Source organism: Benincasa hispida, chromosome 3 (genome assembly GCF_027475165.1).
Source record: "Benincasa hispida cultivar pf3 chromosome 3, pf3_genome.v1.1, whole genome shotgun sequence".
NCBI classification, from domain to species: Eukaryota; Viridiplantae; Streptophyta; class Magnoliopsida; order Cucurbitales; family Cucurbitaceae; genus Benincasa; species Benincasa hispida.
This window is the reverse complement of record NC_143480.1, coordinates 12,004,001-12,027,114: the sequence shown is the minus strand read 5'-3', so window position 1 is coordinate 12,027,114 and position 23,114 is coordinate 12,004,001. Positions and strand designations below refer to the sequence as shown.

Below are 23,114 nucleotides of genomic sequence, written 5' to 3'. Positions count from 1 at the left end.
TGATGATAAAAATTCTCCCACGTCATCAAATCATAGTTTGTTATTATCAAAATATTAATTAATTAATTAAAATTAATTAATTAAAATTAATTAATTTGAGATTAAAGGTCAAAAAATAATGAACCATGAATCAACCCAACTCATAACATAAAGTTTTCATTTATTTAAACTCAACCAACTCAAATGAGTTGATAACTCATCCCAAACCCACCGTACGAATTAGATTGGGTTGATTGAATTTTTCGAGTCATTGAGTATTTTGAATACTTCTACTAAATTGAATTAAAATGAAATTAAACCTAACAATGTTATTATCTATATGTGCTAGACAGGGTTAGTGATAAACATTTACATCGTGTTACACTTGAAAATATTTCTAAAAATTTATCCATTTAAAACAATTACCCATAACTTTTTATACAAGTTTCCCATATATTCCCCCCCCCCCCCCCCCACTCTTCCATTACATACAGCTGCTGTGGAGCGAGGATGACGAGCACCAGATAGCTATACTGAATTTCTTGATTGATTATGCAGCGAAGGAAGGTGATGCCCTAGCGTTTCAATGTTACTAAGACCTAATTAATTTACACGTTTCGTCTAGTCTAGAAAGAAATAGGACATCATTGGCTTCATTGAAAGCCAAGTTTCATTCATCTCTACACGTTCCGAAATGGGGATACGAAGTTTAGAAAAATTGAATCACGTTCTCTGCAGGGTGCTTGAATGGTCTTGTTGCTTTTGCCATAAAGTTTTAACAAGCCAGAATTTGATTTCAGTGTGAAAATACTAGAGAACAGAGCTGGAGAAAGATTGATAGAACTTGCATCTTTCTGAAATAAATCGTAGTTTGGTTCAGGGTAGCGATACTATGTTTTATCAAAACCGAATACATTGTATGCAATGAATTGACGGGACTGAACCCTGACTTTGACATTTTCTTATTTGCAGGAATGCTTCTAGAAATAAGACCAATTCCCATTATATGGTTCATTTGGAATTTTCAGCAATATAATTGCAGCAAAAGTGACTCCTCATCTTTCCAATTAGTTCAGTCGTAATGGTTTGAAAAGCTTGACAATGAAGATTTTATAGCCAAGGTATTCTTGCAGTCCTGATTCTTCTCATCGACTATGTTCTTAAATACAAAAAATACGAAATGCTTCTCTCCACGAACGCACTTTCCTTAGTAAGTATGAATATTTACATGGTTTAAATAACTTTGTTGTTAAATTTTCATGTTTAATTTTGAACTTTAGTTTAATAAAGGGCGAACTTGCTCAGTTGGATGGAAATTCCACCTGCAATTTATTAAATTGACTAATAATGAGTTGGATGGATGTTATACTCAGAATTCATAAATAATGTGGTGTTTATAATCAAACTTCTTATAAAATAAAGGAAAAAACAAAGCAAAGGATCAGTAGTTTAAGCCAAAATTTGTACCTTGTTGGTCAAACAAAAAACTAATCATGTTCAATATGATCATTCCAAGTCCTAACAGATTTAAATACTTGTAGATCTAACTTAAAAGCCAAAATATTGTTATGATGTTTCTGCAATTCTATCGTTGTCATTGCCAATAGTAGTACATGGCATTCTTTCTTCCTCTTGTATTGTTTTTCTTTGCCAGAGTTTGCGCCATCCAACCAGTCTTCGTCAAACATTACTGCTTGTACGATAGAGGGAACTTTGCCAGCAACAGCACGTATAAGGCCAACCTCAATCATGTCCTCTCCTCCATTGCCAATGCCAAAGATACTGGCAGTGGCTTTTACACTTCTTCCTATGGGGAAAACTCAGACAAAGCCAGTGCTATTGGCCTCTGCCGAGGCGATGTGAAGTCTGATGTATGTCGAAGCTGCCTCAATGACTCTATATATCTTCTCACACAGCTATGTCCTCGGCAGAAAGAAGCAATTGGGTGGTTTAATAACTGCATGCTGCGCTATTCAAGCCGTTCCATATTTGGTGCAGTGGAAACTGGACCCCATTTCCTCTCGTGGGCGGCAATCAATATAACAGAGGAAGCTCTGTTCAGCCAGAAGTTAAAAACGTTGCTAGATAGCTTGAAGAACAATACCTCTTCAGGTGGTTCTATAAAGAAGTATGCAACTGGAAACATAGGTGCACGCGGGTTATGGACTATATATGGGCTTTTGCAGTGCACACCTGACCTGTCGCAGCTACAATGTGATGAGTGCTTAAAGTCAGCGTTACAAGCATTCCCACCATGTTGTAGTGAAGGAACGACAGTTTTTTTACCTAGCTGTAACGCCAGATATGAACTGTACCTCTTCTATGACCCTTCTGCCGAGTCACAACCACCACTGTCGGTAGTATTTTCTCCTTCAACTAGTACCAAGTCTACAGAGGGTATGGTTAATGCTTTTGCCACTTTGTCCTTTTCAATACAATATTTTGTTTTTCTCACGCTTTCAAGAATCAAGCAATCTATTTGCAAAAATTGAATAATACATTCTCAAGATAAAAAAGCTCAGTGTTTTTTACAAGTAGTTCAAGAATTTAACATCCAGAGGTGCCTTTTCTTTTCAGGAAAGAAGTTCAGAATACGAACTGTCATTGTGATAGTTCTTCCATTTGTAGCACTTTCGCTGTTATTGACCATTGGCTTCTATATCTTTTTGAGATCCAGAAAGTTGAGGGAAAGACTTGAAAGTAAGATTATTTTATTTTTGTCTCGAGCCTAGTGCTTTTTTTCTTTTCTTGTGGGTATAATTATCTTCTTCAAAGTATGAACTGCTGTTAATTCTCCTGTCACTACACTACTTGTGAAGCTACTGATGATGATATTAACTCTATGGACTTCTTGCAATACGACTTTAAGACGATCAAAGATGCAACAGATGACTTCTCAACTGTCCATAAACTTGGACAAGGTGGATTTGGCATCGTTTATAAGGTAATCGAACGGAAATAGAATGATCTCTTAACTGTAACATTTTGTCCCATCAGGATAGATGAATTCTAATATTTTTGTTTTGCTTTTGTATCTTTCAGGGTAAACTTCTCAATGGACAAGAAGTGGCTGTAAAAAGGCTAACTCAAGGTTCTCAACAGGGAGACCTCGAATTTAAGAATGAAGTTTTATTGGTTGCTAAGCTGCAGCACCGGAATCTGGTTCGACTTCTTGGCTTTTGTTTTGAGAAAAGTGAAAGACTCCTAATCTACGAGTTTCTACCTAATTCAAGCTTAGATCGTTTTATATTTGGTACTTTCAGCAATTTGTTCTACTTATTGGGCATCATTTTGTAAACTTTCTGGTAAAAATTTTGTTTGCATTATCATTGCTTTTACTAGCTAAGCAGCCATATTCATATTAAATGAAAATGCAGATCCAATGCAGCGCCAATATTTGGACTGGCCAAGACATTACAAAATCATAGTAGGCATCAGTCGTGGTCTCATGTATCTTCATGAAGATTCTCGATTCAAAGTCATCCATCATGATCTTAAAGCTAGTAATATATTACTAGATGCAGAACTAAATCCAAAAATTAATGATTTTGGAATGGCAAGATTGTGTTCGTTCGATCAATCCAATGGTGATACAAGTAAAATTAAAGGAACATAGTAAGTCTCGTTTGCTCCTCCCTTTTTTTTTCAAAAAAAAAAATAAATAAAATAAGTCAAGTAATTGCATTCTCTTAAAAAAAAAAAATTAGCTTCTCTTGGGAGATTGAGACAAATATTGAACTTAAAAGTGTTTTTATTTCAAGTGGATACATGGCCCCAGAGTATGCATTGTATGGGCATTTCTCAATAAAATTAGACGTTTTTAGTTTTGGTGTGTTTCTTCTAGAGATCGTGAGTGGCCAAAAGAACGGTAGCTTTCAAAATGGCGAAAATATAGAGCATCTTTTGAGCTATGTAAGTACTAATATTCTAAGGGACATCATGTACTTCTTTTCCTTCAAATGTAACACAATCTTGCCAATGCAGACATGGGAAAACTGGACGAAAGGAACAATTACAAATATCATAGACCCAATATTGACTGGAACTTGCATTGATGAAATCATAAGATGCATTCATCTAGGGTTATTATGTGTTCAAGAAGATGCAGCTAGCAGACCAACCATGGCTTTAGTTCTTCTCATGCTGAATAGTTACTCCTCTCTTCCTGTACCATCACGGCCTGGATTTTTGCTGCAAAGTAAATCATCAAACATTGCACAGCAATTTAATTGCACAGAAGGGTCCCAATCTAGCCTAGCTTCGAGCATTTGTATTGAAGAAGAATCATCAAACCAGTTTAACTCAATTTCTTGAGACTTGGAATGAGGAAACAACCTCAACTTAACATTTGTGTAAACAGGCAATACTGTTCTTCTTTTCATCTGCATAAATCTTTAGTCCATGTCCATGTATATTAACAGAATAAAACCGAACTGTCCATGTATATTAGGTTTTTTTTTTTTTTTTTTTTAATCTTCTATTTTTACTTTGAATATCCTTAACTTCATCATTGTCTTAACTTAGAACTGTTAACGTGCATTATCCAATTTCCCTCCATTAGCTGAACTTATGGTTTGCTGTCAAGAAGTAAAAATAACTCAGGGTATTTGTGAGGCCACCAACTTACCAGAGGAAGGGTAAGATAGTCTTTTACCATTTTGGGAAATTATTCACATATACTGCCTTATGTTACTGTTAGGTTGGAAGGGTAAATAGAGATGTGGATAGATATATCGATAAAAATGTCAATCTCGATATATATTTCTAAAAAATTTATAAGAGAAAATATTGAACTTAACAAATAAGAATAAGTATATCATCATATGTTGTCAAACTTGTTTTAGTTAAGGAAATGTTAAATTGCAAATTTAGTCTATAAACTTTGAAGTTTGTATCTATTTGGTATTTGAATTTTCAAAAGTGTTTAATAGATTTATAAACTTTCATTTTTATGTCATTTTATTTCATGGAATTGACTGGATTATCACTGACTTTTGACATTCTCTTGTTTGCAGGCAAGGAAGATTCTTGACCACATGGCCCATTTGAAATATGCAGCATCTGCAATTTATTAAGTTGACGGATGACCGTGGATGTTATGCTTTTATCAGAATTTATTAATAAAGTAGATCATATACAATAAAAACTCTTAAAATAAGGGAAGTCACAGCCAAAGATCAGAAGTCAAAGGTTAAATTTGTATAGCATTGGTCGAAGTATAAACCAACGACCTTCAATATAATCATTCAAAGTCCAAAGGCTGACGTTTAAATATTTGATGGATTTATCTTAAAAGGGAAGCTCCGATATGTTATGGGTTTTTGTAACTCCTGTTATAGCCAACATTAGATGGCGTTCTTTCTTCCTCTTGCTTTGTTTTCCTTTGCAAGAATTTGTGCCACCCAGCCAGTCTTGGTCAAGCATGTCTGCATGTATGAAGTAGGGAACTTCACTAGCAACAGCACTTATAAGACCAATCTCGATCATGTACTCTCCTCCATTGCCACTGCCAAAGATACTGGCAATGGCTTGTACAATTTTTCCTATGGTCAAAGCTTGGAATCAGCCAATGCTATTGGGCTCTGCCGAGGAGATACGAATCCTGATAGTTGTCGAAGCTGCCTTAATAACTCTATATATCTTCTCACACAGCTATGTCCTAAGCAGAAAGAGGCAATTGCGTGGTATGATATCTGTATGCTACGCTTTTCAAGTCGTCCTATTTTTGGTGCAATGGAAGTTGAACCCCAATACGTATCATGGATAACAAACGACTTCAAAACACAGAGAGATATGTTCAAGCAGAACCTGAGAACATTGCTGGATAGGTTGAAAGATAATGCTTCTTCAGGTGGTTCTGTACGGAAGTATGCAGCTGGAGATATATTTGGAGAAGCCTTTGGTAGGATATATGCACTTCTGCAGTGCACACCTGATTTGTCTAAACTACAATGTGATGCGTGCTCAGATTCAGCGTTCAAAACAATTCCACCATGTTGTAAGGTAGCTTGGAGATATTTTTCACCAAGTTGTAACGTTAGATATCAGGTGTCTCACTTCCTTGAGCCTTCTGCTGAATTGCCACCACCGTTGCCGCTAATTTTAGTTCCTTCAAGCATTACCACGTCTTCAGAAGGTATGGTTCATGGTTATCTATAAAGCACCGACACTCCTAAGATGGCCAAGTGTCAGTGTCGGACACGTGTCCGACACCGACACGCCCGACACGCCTCCGACATGCCCGACACGCCAGCTGGCGTGTCGAATATTTTATTATTTTTTTAAATTTCCGACACGGCGGGGACACATGTAGGACACAGGTGGGACACAGTTGGGACACTTCTGGGACACGGCACTGCAAAATTAAAAAGAAAAAACAATGAAAGCTTATAAAACTAAAGTTAGCAGCCCAAAAGCATCAGCCCAAGCCCAAAACTTTTAGGTTTTTGTGTTTTTTATTTTAATTTCTCAAAATATATTATTCCTTTCCACTTTTCTTTTCTTCAAAATATCAAAACTCCCCGAGTCCCCACACCCAAAACACCACACCTCCACATTGGACCGTTAGTCATCTTATCTATGGTTGTGGTTGTATCTTGTATGGTTGTTAATGGTGTTTTTAAATGGAATATTTCCCAATATGTTTATTTCACGACATATATTTAATTCTTTAATAAAAAAAATAACGTGTCCCCGACGTGTCGTGTCCTACTTTTTTGAAAATTGACATGTCGCCGTGTCGTGTGTCGGTGTCCGTGCTTCTTAGATGGTTATGTTCCCTTTGTTATTTTTAGTTCAACATTTTCTTTTCATTTTTAGGGTTTTAAGTATTATCAAAAGTGATATGCACACTTTTAATTGTTAGATGATGTGATATTAAATTTACATTCACCAATCTACTTAAATTTTTCGGTCAATTAGTGATTTAACATGATATAAGAGCAGATGGTGCAGGAGGTCCTATTTTGGAACCTCTACAATATTATTGTCTCCCAAATTAATATTTTTTTTCATTTGTTGAACCTTCTACATATTTCAAGCCCATGAGTGAGGGGAGTCTTAGATGATATAATATTGAATTTACCTTCACCCATCAACTTAAGTTTTTTGATCAATTAGAAAGAGATGTCTTTTGTTTTTTCAGGAATGAAGAAGAACGCCATGCAAACTACCATTGTAATAGTTCTCCCATTTGTGGCTCTTTTCGTTTTAGCCATCGGCATCTACACCTTTTTGAGATCCAAAAAGTTGAGGGAAAAACTTGAGAGTAAAGCCATTTTCTTTTCTTCAATCCCTATTGCCTAATTTTCTTTTGGGGGGTAAAATTTCTGCTAAATTGCTAATACTCTTGTCACCATAATACTACTTGTGATTTGTGAAGCTAGTGATGATGACATTAGCCCCACGAATTTATTGCAATATGATTTCAAGACGATTAGAGATGCAACAGATAACTTTTCTGTTTCAAATAAACTTGGACAAGGTGGATTTGGTATTGTTTATAAGGTAATTGAATGAAATAGAACAATCTTAAACCGTCAAAGTATGGCATTTTGTTTCAGCAGGGTAGAAGCCTTCTAAGATTTTGCCCCTTTTTATGTATCTTCAGGGTAAGCTTTTCAATGGACAAGAAATAGCTGTGAAAAGGCTAACTCAAGGTTCGCAACAGGGAGACCTCGAATTTAAGAATGAAGTTTTACTGGTTGCCAAGCTGCAACACCGGAATGTGGTTCGACTACTTGGCTTTTGCTTTGAGAGAAACGAAAGGCTTCTCATCTATGAGTTTCTATCTAATTCAAGCTTAGATCGTTTCATCTTTGGTACCGGTTTACACCTTGTTCTTTGTTCTCATGCATCTTTTCATAAACTTGCCGTCCAGTTAAAAGTTTGTTCACATTCTCTATTCACTTTAGCTAAAAGCAGCCATGTACTTTTTAAATGAAAATGTAGATCCAATTCAACGTGAATATTTGGACTGGTCGAGACGATACAAAATTGTAGTTGGCATCAGTCGCGGCCTCATGTATTTACATGAAGATTCTCGATTCAAAGTGATCCATCATGATCTTAAGGCTAGTAATATTTTATTGGATGCAGAGCTAAATCCAAAAGTCACTGATTTTGGAATGGCAAGATTGTGTTCAATCAGTCAAACTCATGGTGATACAAGTAAAATTAAGGGAACATAGTAAGTTTTAATAGAACTTGAACTTATATAATGTCATTCAATTCATATATTTTCTACGAAATTTAGCTTGACAAATATTGAACTTAATGTTTTTTTATTTCAAGTGGATATATGGCTCCAGAGTATGCATTGTATGGACGTTTTTCAGTGAAATCGGATGTGTTTAGTTTTGGTGTGCTTCTTCTAGAGATCATAAGTGGCCAAAAGAACAGTTGCTTTCAAGAGGGAGAAAATACAGAGCATCTTCTGAGCTATGCAAGTATAAATGCTTTTATTTTTTTTTGAAGATATATTATTTTCTTATAATGTTCAACACAAATTTGCCATGGCAGACGTGGAGAAACTGGATGGAAGGGAATGTGACAGCCATCATAGACCCAACACTGGCTAGAACTTGCATTGATGAAATCATCAGATGCATCCATCTTGGATTATTATGTGTTCAAGAAAATGTAGCAAGTAGACCCACCATGGCTTCAGTTGTTCTCATGCTCAAGAACAACTCCTTCACTCTTCCTGTACCTTTGCGGCCCGGATTTTGGTTGCAAAGCGATACCAAAAACTTGCCACAGCATCTTGATGATTACACAGAAGGATCTCAGCATAGTCTATCTGAGAGCCCTTGTGGTGAAGCAGAATCAACAAGCAGGTCTTGTATTGGGATGGAGGTCTTGTAATCTGCATTAAGCTTAAACTTCATGTAACATATTTTTCTTTTCCTATTTTCAACTCGAATACTTTCATAATTGATAAATGTTCCATCACATGTTGATTAATATAATTAATTAAGGGTTTGTTTATAAATTATAAAGATTAAGTAGGTCATCAAGATGGATAATTAAGTTGGATGAAATTTCTTACATAGGGACTAATTTGTTGTCAATTTAAAATTGTCAGATTTGAAAATTTCAAGGATTAAAGTATTCAAATTTTAGATTTAATGGACTTAATGGTTGCAGATGGAAATTTTGGGACTTGTGGCATTTGAGCTATAACTCCAAGTGGGTAGAGTGGGATATTATAGTCCACTCCATATTTAGAGTTTCAATCACCAACTATTATGACCTTTAATTACAATATCATTATTACAAATCTCTTTTGTTATGGTGTTTATTAATTTCTACTCCAAACAAATATTATTATAACTCAAGTCACGTTTACTCTAATGAAAACGTAATAAATTAATGGTAATGTGAAAAGTGGATTCTATTTGATTACATTTGGTGTTGCTTACTTGTGTTTTGCATCCATATTGACACATGGGGTCAACTTCCAAACTGTAATTAAAAAAAAACACAAACAGATTGACAAGCGGAGCATGCTTAATCCAATTACGTTTAGAAATTACGTCATATTATTACTATTATCGTTATGGTAGTTACCATTATTGTTACTATTTTAGAGAAAAAATTATGAATTTTGATACATTTACTATTATCGTTATCATTTGACCTTCAGAGGTAATGGTAACAGTAAATGCAACAAAATTCATAATTCTAAGTAAATGCAATCAAAAGCGATCAAATTACAATTGTAATTCAGACTCATTACAACTAATCCATCAATAAAATTTTATTATGGTTACACCAATTTTTATTACGTTTTGGCAAACGTCACCTTCGATTAAAATCACCCTAAACATAGATTATTATGACTTACGAACTATTATAAAAGTTTTTATCATTTTAAAATAATAATAATGTCGTACTCAGGTACAATGAAGATTTCTCTGCCTAATTTTTTTATCACTTTTAATTACGAATCTATCACATTTTAAGAAACAATGTTGGTAAGGTAAAAGTAGTGGTCCGACCTAAATTTTAACGCAATCACCCTCGGTTACAAGGATACAACAACAATAAACATGGGCCACTTCAAATCAATCCTAATTCCTTTTCGGGAAATTAACAGAAATAGCACGTTTAATTTTTTTTGCCTTATAAAACTAGCTTTTTTAAAAAAAAAAACTCAAAAAATAGTTTTTCTCGGTCCATCTCGAACGAGATCGACCACGATATTTTTAATTTAAAAAATCAACTTTTTCTAACTTATCGCTTGGGTTTTCTCGGTACTTCAGGCTAGATTATACACTGAGATTATGTACATCTCAACGCTAATCTCGGGCAAAATAACATTGGGATTCTATACCAGACATAATTAACACTGAGATTCATATATTTGAGCTTTCTCGATGGAATCTCGGACAGGATTAACACTAACATTCTATATATATATATCCCAAATCTTACCCAATTTTTCGAAAAATTTGATATTTCCCAAAATTTAAAAATGTTGAATCAATTTGGAAAATCTATTTTGATCATTAGAAAACCCATTTGGAATTTTGGAAATTCATATAATTGTGAAAGCATAATTTATGCTAAAGATTTGAAGATTGCATAATAATTTGATATAATATTTAGTAAACATAACCGAATTTAGAGAAAATTTGAAAATAATATAAGATTTGGGAAGATTACCTAAAAAAATTAGCAAATCTGTGTAAAAAGACTCTATGCATGATAAGGAGAGATGTAGAGAGAACGCTCAAAGAATCAATAAGTTAGAAAAAAATTGATTTTTTAATTCTTTGTAGTCTTGTCCGAGATGAAGTGAGAAAAACTAATTCTACGAGATTTCAAAAAAGCGTGCGAATTTTATAAGGTGAAAATCTAAATCTGCTAATTTTTTACCATTTTCCTTCCTTTTCATTAATCTTTTATCTTTCTGTTGAAAAGTGATTTTTGAGTTATAAGAGTTATGTGAGTTATGAGCATTTGATAACATTTATAGCTCTAAACCATTGGCATTCTTATGGTTATGTTTGTAAGCCTATATAAAGACATGCTTAGTTGAATGGAAAATTCATCTCTCATTTTTTCATATTTGTCCTCCACGTTTTTTTTTCTAACATAGTGGTACCAGAGCTAGTAGAAAATATTGAGAGAAAAATGGCCAACGTTGGGATAGGTTCACTTCAACTACCAATGCTTACCAAGCTTAACTATGACAATTGGAGCATCAAGATAAAAGTGTTACTAGGAGCACAAGAGGTGTGGGAGATCGTGGAGAACGGTTTTCAAGAGGCAGAAGCTAGAGCCAATCAAGCGCAAAGAGATGCGTTAAAGGAGACAAGAAAGAAGGACAAGAAGACCCTTTATATCTTGTATCAATCGGTGGACGAAGATACGTTTGAGACCATCGCCAATGCAGAGACGTCAAAGGTGGCATGGGACAAACTCCAATCGACTCATAGAGGAGCCGATCGTGTGAAAAATGTATGGTTGTAAACCTTACATGGTGAGTTTGAATCTTTACAAATGAAGGAGACGGAGGTGATAGCGGAATATCACACGAAAGTAATGGTTGTCGTCAACCAATTGAGATAGAATGGTGAAGAAATCACCGATGTTCGTGTCATGGAGAAGGTTCTACAAAGCTTAAATACAAAGTTCGAGATTATCGTCACGACGATCGAGGAGACACAGGATCTTGAGAACATGACAATTGAACAATTTATAGGCTCGTTACAAGCCTATGAGGAGAAAAAGAAAAGGAGGATGGAGCAAACAGAGACTGTTGAACAACTTCTCCAACTCAAAATCAAGGAGAAGAATAGTTATGGATGTGGAAAAGGTCGTGGTGATCGAGGCCATGGTGGAAGAGGTGAATCCAACACCGATGTTTCTCAAAACTCGTCTGAATCCTCAAGAGGAAGAGGAGGTCGAGGTCATGGAAGACGTGGTGGAAGGTCCGGGAGAGATAAATCTCAAGTAAAATGTTATAATTGTAACAAATATGGACATTATGTGAATGAGTGTTACTCATCTCAAACAGAGTCGATTGATCGAAAGTATCAGGACCGATCAACCGCTAGCACATCAAAAACCCATCAAGGACAATCCAATTATGCAGAGGAGGATGGAACCTTATTATGGTTTCAAAGGGAGAAGAAGAGAGTCAATATAATATGTGGTATCTTGACACAGGGGCCTGAATCACATGTGTGGAAAACGCGAGATGTTTGTGGAGTTGAACAAGATGGAGAAAGGTAATATTGCCTTTGGAGACAATTCTTTGGCCGCCATCAAAGGAATAGGTAAAATTCTCATTTGGTTAAAAATAGAGAAAATCAATATATACAAATGTTTATTACATTCCCAATGTAAAAAATAATATATTGAGTGTAGGACAATTGTTAGAGAAAGGTTTTGAAGTTCAAATGAAAAACAATTATTTGTATTTGAAGGATAATCATGAGAGACTTATTGCTAAAGTCTCCATGACCAAAAACCGAATGTTTCCTTTGAATATATGTAATGATGTTCCAAAATACTTAAAGACGTGTTATGAAGATCTCTCTTGGCTATGGCATCTACAGTTCGGGCACCTCAATTTTGGAAGTTTAGAAGATTTGTCGAAGAAGATGGTGCGAGGCTTACCACACATTCACAAGCCAAACCAAGTGTGTGAAGGGTGTTTTCTTGGCAAACATCATCGAAGTAGTTTTTCGAAGGAGTCTATGACAAGAGCAAAGAAGCCTTTAGAACTCATTCATGCTGATATGTGTGGAATGATCAAACCAGAGTCTCATGGTAAAAGTAAATATTTCCTTCTCTTTATTGATGATTTTTCTAGAAAAACATAGGTGTACTTTTTGAAGGAAAAATCAGAAGTATTTGAAATCTTCAAGAGATTTAAGGCACGTGTGGAGAATGAAAGAAACCTTACAATCAAGGTCATGACAACCGATCGAGGTGGTGAATTCACATCAAATGCGTTCAAACAATTTTGTGATGAAAAAGGCACCCGACGTTCGTTAACAGTCCCAAGGACACCGCAACAAAATGGTGTGGTGGAAAGGAAGAATCAGACAATCTTAAACATGGCAAGAAGCATGCTAAAGACAAAGAAGATGTCGAGGGAATTTTGGAAGGAGGTCGTAACTTGTGTAGTTTATTTGACAAATCGAACACCAACCAAAAGTATGCTTGACAAGACGCCTCAAGAAGCATGGAACGGAAGAAAGCCCGGAATTGGTCACTTCAAGGTGTTTGGGAGTATTGCATATGCTCATGTGTCAGAAGAAAAAATGACCAAGCTCGATGATCGAAGCGAGAAACTCTTCTTCATCGGCTATGATGCAAGTTCAAAGGGTTATCGTCTTTACAATCCTTTGAATGGGAAGGTAATGATTAGTCGTGATGTTGTTTTTTATGAGAAAGCCTCTTGGGATTGGAATATACAAGAGGAGGAGTATGATTTCCTTCCATATTTTGAAGAAGACAATGAAAATAAGTCGACCAGGGATGAAATAGGTGAAGGTTTGCCCATTTCAGTGCCACCTCATTCGACCGATCGATCATCATATGAAGGTTCATCCAGCGATTCGGAGAACGAAATTGACCCAAGAGGAACTCGAAGTCTACGGGAACTTAATGAGGTAAATGAAAATCAAAATGACATAATTCTCTATTGTCTTTTTGGTGATTGTGAGCCTATTAGTTTCTAAGAAGCCATTGCAAGCAAGAAATGGAAGGATGCAATGGATGAAGAAATTCGAGCGATAGAGAAAAATGACACATGGGAGTTGACCAAGCTTCCAAAAGGGCACAACCCGATCGGAGTGAAGTGGGTATACAAGACAAAGAGAAAAGTCAATAGCGATGTTGAGAGGCAAAAGGTGAGACTAGTGGTGAAAGGGTATAGCCAATGACATGGCATCGACTATGATGAGGTATTTGCCCTTGTTGTTCGTCTTGAAACTATTCGTTTGATTATTGCTTTGGCAGCCCATAATCATTGGAAGATACATCAAATGGATGTCAAATCGGCATTCTTGAATGGATTTCTTGAGGAAGAGGTCTATGTGGAACAACCATTGAGTTATGAAGTCAAGGGTGAAGAAGATAAAGTGATTCGATTGAAGAAGACACTTAATGGTTTAAAGCAAGCACCAAGAGCATGGAATTCGAAGATTGACAAGTATGTTCAAGAGAAGAAGTATATGAAGTGTCCTTATGAGCATGCCCTCTACATCAAAATGCAAGGTGAAAGCATACTAATCATTTATTTATATGTTGATGATTTAGTATTTACCGAAAACAATCCTAGCATGTTTGATGAGTTCAAAAGAGAGATGGCAAAGGAGTTTGAAATGACGGACATTGGTCTCATGAGTTACTATCTTGGGATTGAGGTCAAACAAGGTGAAGATGGGATTTTTATATCCCAAGAGGGCTATGCTAAAAAAGTGCTCAAGAAGTTCAATATGAATGATGCTAATCTAGTTGGAACATCGATGGAATGTGGAGTCAAAATCACTAAGCAAGATGGAGGAGATAAGGTAAATTCTACATATTTCAAAAGCTTGGTTGGAAGTTTGAGATACTTGACATGTACAAGACCAAATATTCTTTATTCGGTTGGAATTATTAGTCGATTTATGGAGGAACCGACAGCAACACATTGCAAAATGGCAAAAAGGATACTTCGCTACACCAAAGAGATGATTGGGTATGGTTTTTCCTATGTCTCTTCTAGCAATTTTGATATTGTTGGTTATTGTGATAGTGATTGGAGTAGTGATTTGGATGATCGAAAGAGCACTACGGGGTTTGTGTTTTTTTATTGGTGAAACAGCGTTCACATGGATATCAAAAAAGCAACTCATAGTCACATTATCAACATGCGAGGCAGAGTACGTCGCAGCAACTTCATGTGGTCATGCAATTTGGCTAAGAAACTTAGTGAAGGAGTTGAAGTTTCAAATGGAAAGTCCAATGGAGATTTTTGTTGACAACAAATCGGCCATTGCCTTAGCCAAAAATCCGGTATTTTATAGGAGGAACAAGCACATTGATACCCGATTTCACTACATTCGGGATTACATTACGAAGAAAGAAGTAGAACTCAAATATATCAAGTCACAAGACCAAGTGGCGGACATTTTCACAAAGCCCCTCAAGTTGGAGACTTTTATCAAAATGAGGAGTTTACTTGGTGTAACAAATCAAATTTAAGAGGGTGTTGAAAAGTTTGTCATTATTAAACTTTATTTGTGGCATTTAGTGTGACTTTTGGGTTTTGTGACTTTTAGTTTTTTTGTAACCAATAGTGATTTTTGAGTTATAGGAGTTATGTGAGTTATGAGCATTTGATGACATTTATAGTTTTAAACCGCATTCCTATAGTTATATTTGTAAGTCTATATAAAGATATGCTTAATTGAATGGAAAATACATCTACTCATTTTTTCATATTTGTCCTCCACGTTTTTTTTCTAACACTTTCTTCAGTTCTCCCATGAGGTATCCCAAAAATTTGTGCTCCAACAATCGATTGTATCATTCTCTGTAAAATGTTGTTGCATGCCAACGGCAAACAAAAGAATTCCATTTACGAACTGAAGAACCTGTTCTACCGGCTATGGATCAAGGACGGCCTACACTGAACGGCGTGACTGATGATGCGGCAAAGAAAGGTGACGACCAAGCGTCATATATGAAATTCGCTGCACAATCACTGATGTAACCAAGACCTTATTCATTTTATATAGGTATCGTCGAGTCGAGAACAAATAGAACCCCACTGATCATCCTATGGTAAGTTGAAAATCGTCAACTACAGTCTCTTCAAGATGCTTGTAGGGGTTTCTTGAGTTTGAAAAAAGTTTCTGAAGCTAGGATTGAGTTGATAATGAAGTCTAAGAGAACATAGCTGGAGGAAGGTCGAATGAAATTGCGCCTTGTTGAAATGAATCGAAAATTTGGACTAGGTTTGCTCAAAGAACTAGTCATGATGTTCAGAGATCTTAGATAATAATAATAATCAATGACATTTTATTCCATGGAATTGACTGGACTCATCCCTGACTTTTGACATTTTCTTGTTTGCAGGAAGCTGAGATGAATTCCTAAACATATCCATATGGCCCAGCCCATTTGAAATTTTCAGCAAAACTGACTCTCACCTTATCAAGAGCTTGACCAATATTGTACGTATTACGGCAGTCCATTATCTTCTCGATGATTTATAATATTGTTGCATATTAAAGGAATGTTGTTAAATTCTTATGTTATTTTCTCACTTTGGATTAAGAAAAACTGAGCTTCCTAAGTTGTTGGAAATTCAACCGCCAATTTATTAAATCCTCTTCGATAAACATTTAGTTTTTAGTTTTTAGATTTTAAAAATTAAGCCTACTAATACCTCTTCAACGTCTAGATTTCTTGCTTTTTTATTCACTTTTTACCCATGTTGCAAAAGACTAAGCCAAGTTTTGAAAATTAAAAAATGGTAGTTTTTAAAAACTTATTTTTGTTTTTAAATTTTGGTTAAGAATTCAACTTTTGTAATTAAGAAAGATGCACTATTGTAAGAAAATGTGAGAGAATAGACTTTATTTTCAAAAATTAAATACAAAAAATGAAATAGTTTCCGTATGGATATGCTCAATTCAGAATTCATTAATTACGTAGATCATATAATAAAGCTTCTAGTCGAATAAAGGAAAGTCAGCCAAGGTAGTTTCAGGCATTAGTATCTATTGATCAGAAGATAGACCAACGACCTTCATTAATATCATTCGAAGGCCAAAGGAAAAATGCTAACATTTAAATATCTGATAGCTTTAACTTGAAATGGAAGCTCCTAGATGTTGTGGTGTTTTTTCCAAATTTGTCTGCTGTTACAGCCAACATTATATGGAGTTCTTTCTTCCTCTTGCTTTGTGTTTCTTTGCTAGAATTTGTGCCACACAGCCAGTCTTTGTCAAGCACGTTTGCATGTATGAAGTAGGAAACTTCACCAGCAACAGCACCTATAAAACCAACCTCGATCGTGTACTCTCCTCCATTGCCACTGCCAAAGATACTGGCAATGGCTTTTACAATTTTTCCTATGGTGAAAGCTTGGAATCAGCCAATGCTTTTGGGCTCTGCTGAGGAGATACGAAGCCTGATGTTTGTCGAAACTGTCTCAATGACTCTATATATTTTCTCACACAGCTATGTCCTGAGCAGAAAGAAGCAATTGGGTGGTCTGATAACTGTATGCTACGCTATTCAAGTCGTCCCATATTTGGTGCAATGGAAGATGAACCCGTATTCATCATGTGGATAAAAAACGACACTATAGCACAGGAAGATCTGTTCAGGCAGAATCTGGGGGCATTGCTGGATGGCTTGAAAGATAATGCATCTTCTGGTGGTTCTTCATTGAAGTATGCAGCTGGAGATATATTTGGAGAAGCGTTTGGCAGGATATATGCACTTCTGCAGTGCACACCTGATTTGTCTAAATTACAATGTGATGCATACTTAGATTCAGCGTTTCAAACAATTCCATCGTGTTGTAGTAAAACTTGGAGATATTATTCACCCAGCTGTAATGTTAGATATCAGATGTCCCTCTTCTTTGACCCTTCTGCTGATTTGCCACCACCACCGCCGCTAATTTTTGTTCCTTCTAGCAATTCCAGGTCTTCAGAAGGTATGGTTTGAGGTTGTGTTCACTTTGTTCTTATCAATTCAACCATTTTCTTTTCTCGTGTCTTTAAGGATCATTTTAAGCATCAAAAGTGATCTATACAGTCCGTATTTCAACACATTCTCTAAATGAAAATTTTAGGTTTCGTTGGATAGCTATTTAGTTTTCTAGCTTTGAAACATTGTGCTAATTCCCTCCCAATTTCTCTGCAATAATTTCCAACTTTTTTATGAAAATATTTGAATTCTTTAACCAAAATGAGTATAAGTCAACTGATATAAAACTTGTACTATTAATCTCGATGTTAGATGTTTGATCCCTTCACTTCACATATTTTCATATATATATTATTAGTTCTTAGCAAAATTTTAAAAAATAATAAATAAATAAATAAGTAAATTACTTTCAATCGTTGACATGGATTTTGAAGACACTTGTTAAAAATAGATACCAAAAAAAAAAACTGTGATTGGAAGTAATATTTACAAACTTATTTTTCATAAACCAAAAAACAAATGATTATCAAAAGATACCTGGCATTATTGTTTAAAATAATTAGTTCAAGAATTTAACAGAAAGAGATGTCAATTGTTTTCAGCAAAGAAGAACACCATAAACACTACCATTGTAATAGTTCTCCCATCTGTGGCTGTTTTGGTTTTAGCCGTCGGCATCTTCACCTTTTTGAGATCCAGAAAGTTGAGGGAAAGATTTGGGAGTAAGATCATATTTTTTTTCTTCAAAGCCTAATATTTCTTCTTATAATTATCATTTTGAAATGGTAAATGTCTGCTAAATTTCTAATTCTCATGTCAACATACTACTTGTGAATTGTGAAGCTAATGATGATGACGTTATCCCCACTTTCTTGCAATATGGATTCAAGACGATTAGAGAAGCAACAAATGACTTCTCAATTTCAAATAAACTTGGACAAGGTGGATTTGGTGGTGTTTATAAGGTAATTGCATGGAATTGAACAATCTTAAAATGTCAAAGTATAGCATTTTGCTCCAACAGGGTGGAAGACTCCTATAATTTTACCCTTGTTTATGTACCTTCAGGGTAAGCTTTTCAATGGACAAGAAGTGGCTGTGAAAAGGCTAGCTCAAGGTTCGCAACAGGGTGACTTTGAATTTAAAAATGAAGTTTTACTAGTTGCTAAGCTGCAACACCGGAATCTGGTTCGACTTCTTGGCTTTTGCTTCGAGAGAAACGAAAGGCTACTCATCTACGAGTTTTTGCTTAACTCAAGCCTGGATCATTTCATATTTGGTAACCTCTTTGTATTTTGTTCTCTGTTCTTAGGCATCATTTCATAATCTGTCTATCCAGTTAAAAGTTTGTTCACATTTTCAGTTCACTTTTAGCTAAAAGCATACATATACTTATTAAATGAAAATGTAGATCCCATTCAACGTCATTATCTGGACTGGTCAAGACGCTACAAGATTATAGTTGGCATCAGTCGTGGACTCGTATATTTGCACGGTGATTCTCGATTCAAAGTCATTCATCATGATCTTAAAACTAGTAATATTTTATTAGATGCAGAGCTAAATCCAAAGATCACTGATTTTGGAATGATAAAATTGTGTTCAATCAATCGATCTCATGGTGATACGAGTAAAATTAAGGGAACATAGTAAGTTCTAAAAACTGTTGCACTCTATTATCATTCAAATTCTGTATTTTCTACAAAATTTAGGTTGTCTTACAAGATTGAGACAAATACTGAACTAAATGTTTCTTATTTCAAGTGGATATATGGCCCAGAGTACGCAATGTATGGATATTTTTCTGTGAAAACGTATGTGTTCAGTTTTGATGTAATTCTCCTAGAGATTGTAAGTGGCCAAAAGAACAGTTGCTTCCAAGATGGGGAAAATATAGAGCACCTTCTAAGCTATGTAAGTATGAATATTTTTGAAAGATATGTTCTTTCACTACAAAGTTTTAACACAAATTTGCCAAAACAGACATGGAAAAACTGGATGGAAGGGAATGTCATAGCCATCATAGACCCGATATTGGCTACAACTTGCATTGATGAAATCGTGAGATGCATCCATCTTGGATTACTGTGTGTTCAAGAAAAGGTAGCTAGTAGACCAACCATGGATTCAGTTGTTCTCATGCTCAATAGCAACTCCCTCGCTCTACCTGAACATTTGCGGCCCGGATTTTTGCTGCAGAGCAATACCTCAAACTTGCCACGGCATCTTGATGACACAGAAAGATCACAGCTTAGTCTATGCGAGAGTCTTAACATAGAAGAAGAATCAGCAAACCAGTATTCAGCTATTGATATTCAAGCTTACTAGTGTCTTGGGATGGAGGTAACAATCTCAAATTAACATTGGTGTAAACAGGTCTTGTAATCTGCATAAAGTTTAAAGTGCATGTAACATATATTTTCTTTTTCTATTTTCAATTTGAATATTTTGACCTTCATAATTGTTTTAATTTATCAGTGTTGCGTACATTTTTTTTCCAAATCTCTCATCATGATCTAAACTTATAGTTTGCTGTCAAGAATAATTGAACATGGTTATGTGACAATTTTGATTTTCCATTCATTATAATACAGTCAAATAGAAAACTCAAAATGAGTCATATATAAAAGGGAATGACTGAGAAGAAGCTCAAAGCCAAGCAGCCATGGCATTCTACCTTCTCCCTTCTCTTCTGCTATTAATGGCCAAAGCTAGTGCTCAGCCTAACTTCATTTCTCATTTCTGCATATACAACACTGGTAACTTCACAGCCAACAGTACCTTCAAGGCCAACCTTGACCATGTCCTCTCCTCCATCACCACCAACAAAAGCCTCAGCTACGGCTTTTACAGATTTTCTTATGGACAAAGCTCAGACATAGCCAATGCTGTTGGTCTTTGTCGACCAGATATTACACCCGACGCTTGTCAAAGCTGCCTCATGGACTCTGTTTGTCTCCTCGGAAAGCACTGTTCTAACCAAAAAGAAGCAATTGGATGGTATGAAAATTGCTCCTTGCACTACTCAAGTACATCCTTGTCCAATCAAATGTATATTAGCCCAATGTTCAGGACTCAGTCGACAAAAAACGCAACGAACACAGATCAGTTCATTCGAAGGCTAAGAATCTTGTTGAATAGTCTGAAAAACAAAGCCTCTTTAGGTGGTCCTCTACACAAATATGCAACTGGAAATATGTCAAGTTCAGAGCTGGAAACAACCCACGCCCTCGTCCAATGCCTGCCTGATTTAACTCCACGACAATGTGATGATTGCTTATCTTCCAGTTTCAAGAAACTCCCAAGTTTTAGTAGCCAATCTGCTGGGATTTTTACCCCCAGCTGTATGGTGAATTATAAACCAAACCGCTTCTTTGATTCTGTAACTGATGATGGGCCGACTCCGCCACTGACCGCGATATCTACTCCCTCGTCGACAGTTCACGAATCCCGTGCAGTAGGTATGTATGTTTCCTTTTGTTTATCTTCTCAGAACAATTGTGAATTCTGGGCCTAACTCAGATTTTTGCAGGGAAAAAGAATGTGAAGAACAGAGTTCATATTGTGATCATAATGGTTTTATCAGTAGTTTCTTGCTGGGTTTTGATAATCTGCATCTACATGTTTCTGAAATCCAGGAAGATTGAGGAGAGAGTTGAGAGTAATTAATCTCTTTTTGTTGTTATATTCGATTCATTAATTACTTCAAAAAAGAAAATGAAAGAAAGAAAAGGTTGACTTGGATTCCAGCGAATAATCAAGCTCTTCCCCTTTTTGTATGGAATTTTGACTTTTTTTGGCTTCTAATAATGGTGGTTAACGTGGGGCTTATTTGGAATAAAGCTTCTAAAAAAATTCAATCAGGTTTTATGGAATTTTAACTATGTTTCCGATATTTTATCTATAAAATAAAGAAATAAGTGCAATATAACTATAGATTATTACATTAATTAATTACTGGTGCAGATTGGTTTAATAGAAGTATATTATTTCTTTTAAGAGGGAAAAGTTAAGAGATATTATTCTGTAGCCAATTCTTTTTAATTTCATATGGTTGATAATTGTTTTAAATAGCAAAATTGTTAGAATATATTTTTCAATACAACAAAATGAAATTTTGTTATATTTATAAATAAGTTAACTCATTTTATTATATTTAAAAATGGTCCTTTAAAAATCTAAAGGTAAAACTTAATTAAAAAATTAGGGTAATTGCTATTTTTTTTTTTTTTCAATTCCAATTGATAAAATCTGACTACTTACTGCTTGAACTAATTTTTAGGACCAAATTCACATACATCAACTATCATTATCATGCATGCATATATGGTAAATTTTTTTTTTTTTAAAAAAAATGTGTATTGGGGTATATACAATAAAACCAGGGTAAGAATTTGTGAAAATTTAAAACTAAAAATATGGGCCCCTATTAAGAACAATACTCAACTTATATTTTTTGCTAATTTTTTTCAACTATATAGTCCCTATAAATAAAGAATGTTTTTATTAGTATGCCCTTTTTTTAGTTATCTTTTAAAATAGTTTTTGAAAATAAGTGTACCAAATATATTTTCATTGTTTTTTCTATACTTTTTATTTTTCAAAACATAAAACCAAATGACGAATCACGAACTAAGGAGGGTTGGGCTCTATTTGATAATTATTTGATTTTTTATTTTGAAAATTAAGCTTTTTTCTCACAATTTCTTTAGCATGATCATCATATTTGTTAAAGAAAATTTTAAAATTTAACATAATTTCAGAAACAAAAGCTATGTTATCTTTTTCTTTTTTTAATCTGAGTGAATGACGGTCTCCCCCTAATTCAAGGATCAATTTGTAGGTGTTAGCATAATTTTTTTAAATCTATATTAAATATATTAGTCCTAGGATCATTCATGCTAAATTGCCAAGAATAAATAATATATTGGATTCATTGAGATTGATGATAGCTTCAAGATGACTATGATCTTCCTCAACCAAAACTCCAAATGTCCTTAGTAAGATCTCTATCTAGATGGGATTCTGAAGGAACTCTTAAACAAGAGAACCATTGAGCGGAAACAGATCGTTCCAAACCCATTGTGAAAGAACAAAGCATTTACTAACAAACAACAACAGTTATGCATCATCGAGTAAATTACAGCATGCTTTTAAGTTAAATACAAAGGGAATCGAGTGACATACCTTTCAAAGACTATTCTTCGAGTATTCCCTCGATCAACACCAGTCACGCGTCCAAGCAAGCTCGATCAAATGCACGAACGCAACGAACAACTAGTGAAAATCATGAACTGTCAGATCCTCAAACAATCGAGTAACACTCGATCCTCGACCCTCGAATAGTAAACTCGATACCACCACTCGGTTACCTTGGTATTCTCGGTGTGAGAATCTAGAAGGTGTAGACTCTGTATGTATTTGGTAGAGGGAAGGAGGAATTGAACGATCGAATAAACGAT

At 35.2% G+C, this 23,114-nt stretch overlaps 2 protein-coding genes and 2 pseudogenes across 4 annotated transcripts; all 4 read left to right on the top strand.

The window, feature by feature from the left end:
* The first annotated feature begins 457 nt into the window (after positions 1–457).
* On the top strand, positions 458–4,446 carry LOC120074249 (cysteine-rich receptor-like protein kinase 27). Its single transcript, XM_090311486.1, has 8 exons — positions 458–546; positions 952–1,100; positions 1,634–2,376; positions 2,557–2,679; positions 2,799–2,923; positions 3,022–3,232; positions 3,357–3,594; positions 3,964–4,446. Coding segments are annotated over exons 3-8 (1,134 nt in total). The 5' UTR covers positions 458–546; positions 952–1,100; positions 1,634–1,940; the 3' UTR covers positions 3,965–4,446.
* Positions 4,447–4,543: 97 nt separating this feature from the next.
* Positions 4,544–8,690, top strand: LOC120074124 (cysteine-rich receptor-like protein kinase 29). The gene is made up of 7 exons (XM_090311485.1): positions 4,544–6,115; positions 7,124–7,246; positions 7,361–7,485; positions 7,589–7,799; positions 7,930–8,167; positions 8,272–8,426; positions 8,500–8,690. The coding sequence occupies exons 1-7, from the start codon at positions 5,329–5,331 to the stop codon at positions 8,556–8,558; spliced, it is 1,698 nt and encodes a 565-aa protein (XP_090167611.1). The 5' UTR covers positions 4,544–5,328; the 3' UTR covers positions 8,559–8,690.
* Positions 8,691–16,684: 7,994 nt separating this feature from the next.
* LOC120074159 (cysteine-rich receptor-like protein kinase 26) lies at positions 16,685–20,430 on the top strand (annotated as a pseudogene). The gene is made up of 7 exons (XR_016528255.1): positions 16,685–17,659; positions 18,255–18,374; positions 18,496–18,617; positions 18,721–18,931; positions 19,064–19,301; positions 19,417–19,566; positions 19,636–20,430. The product of XR_016528255.1 is annotated as a cysteine-rich receptor-like protein kinase 26 (transcript).
* On the top strand, positions 19,860–21,367 carry LOC120073440 (putative cysteine-rich receptor-like protein kinase 9; annotated as a pseudogene). Its single transcript, XR_016528254.1, has 2 exons — positions 19,860–19,995; positions 20,247–21,367. The product of XR_016528254.1 is annotated as a putative cysteine-rich receptor-like protein kinase 9 (transcript).
* Positions 21,368–23,114: the final 1,747 nt, after the last annotated feature.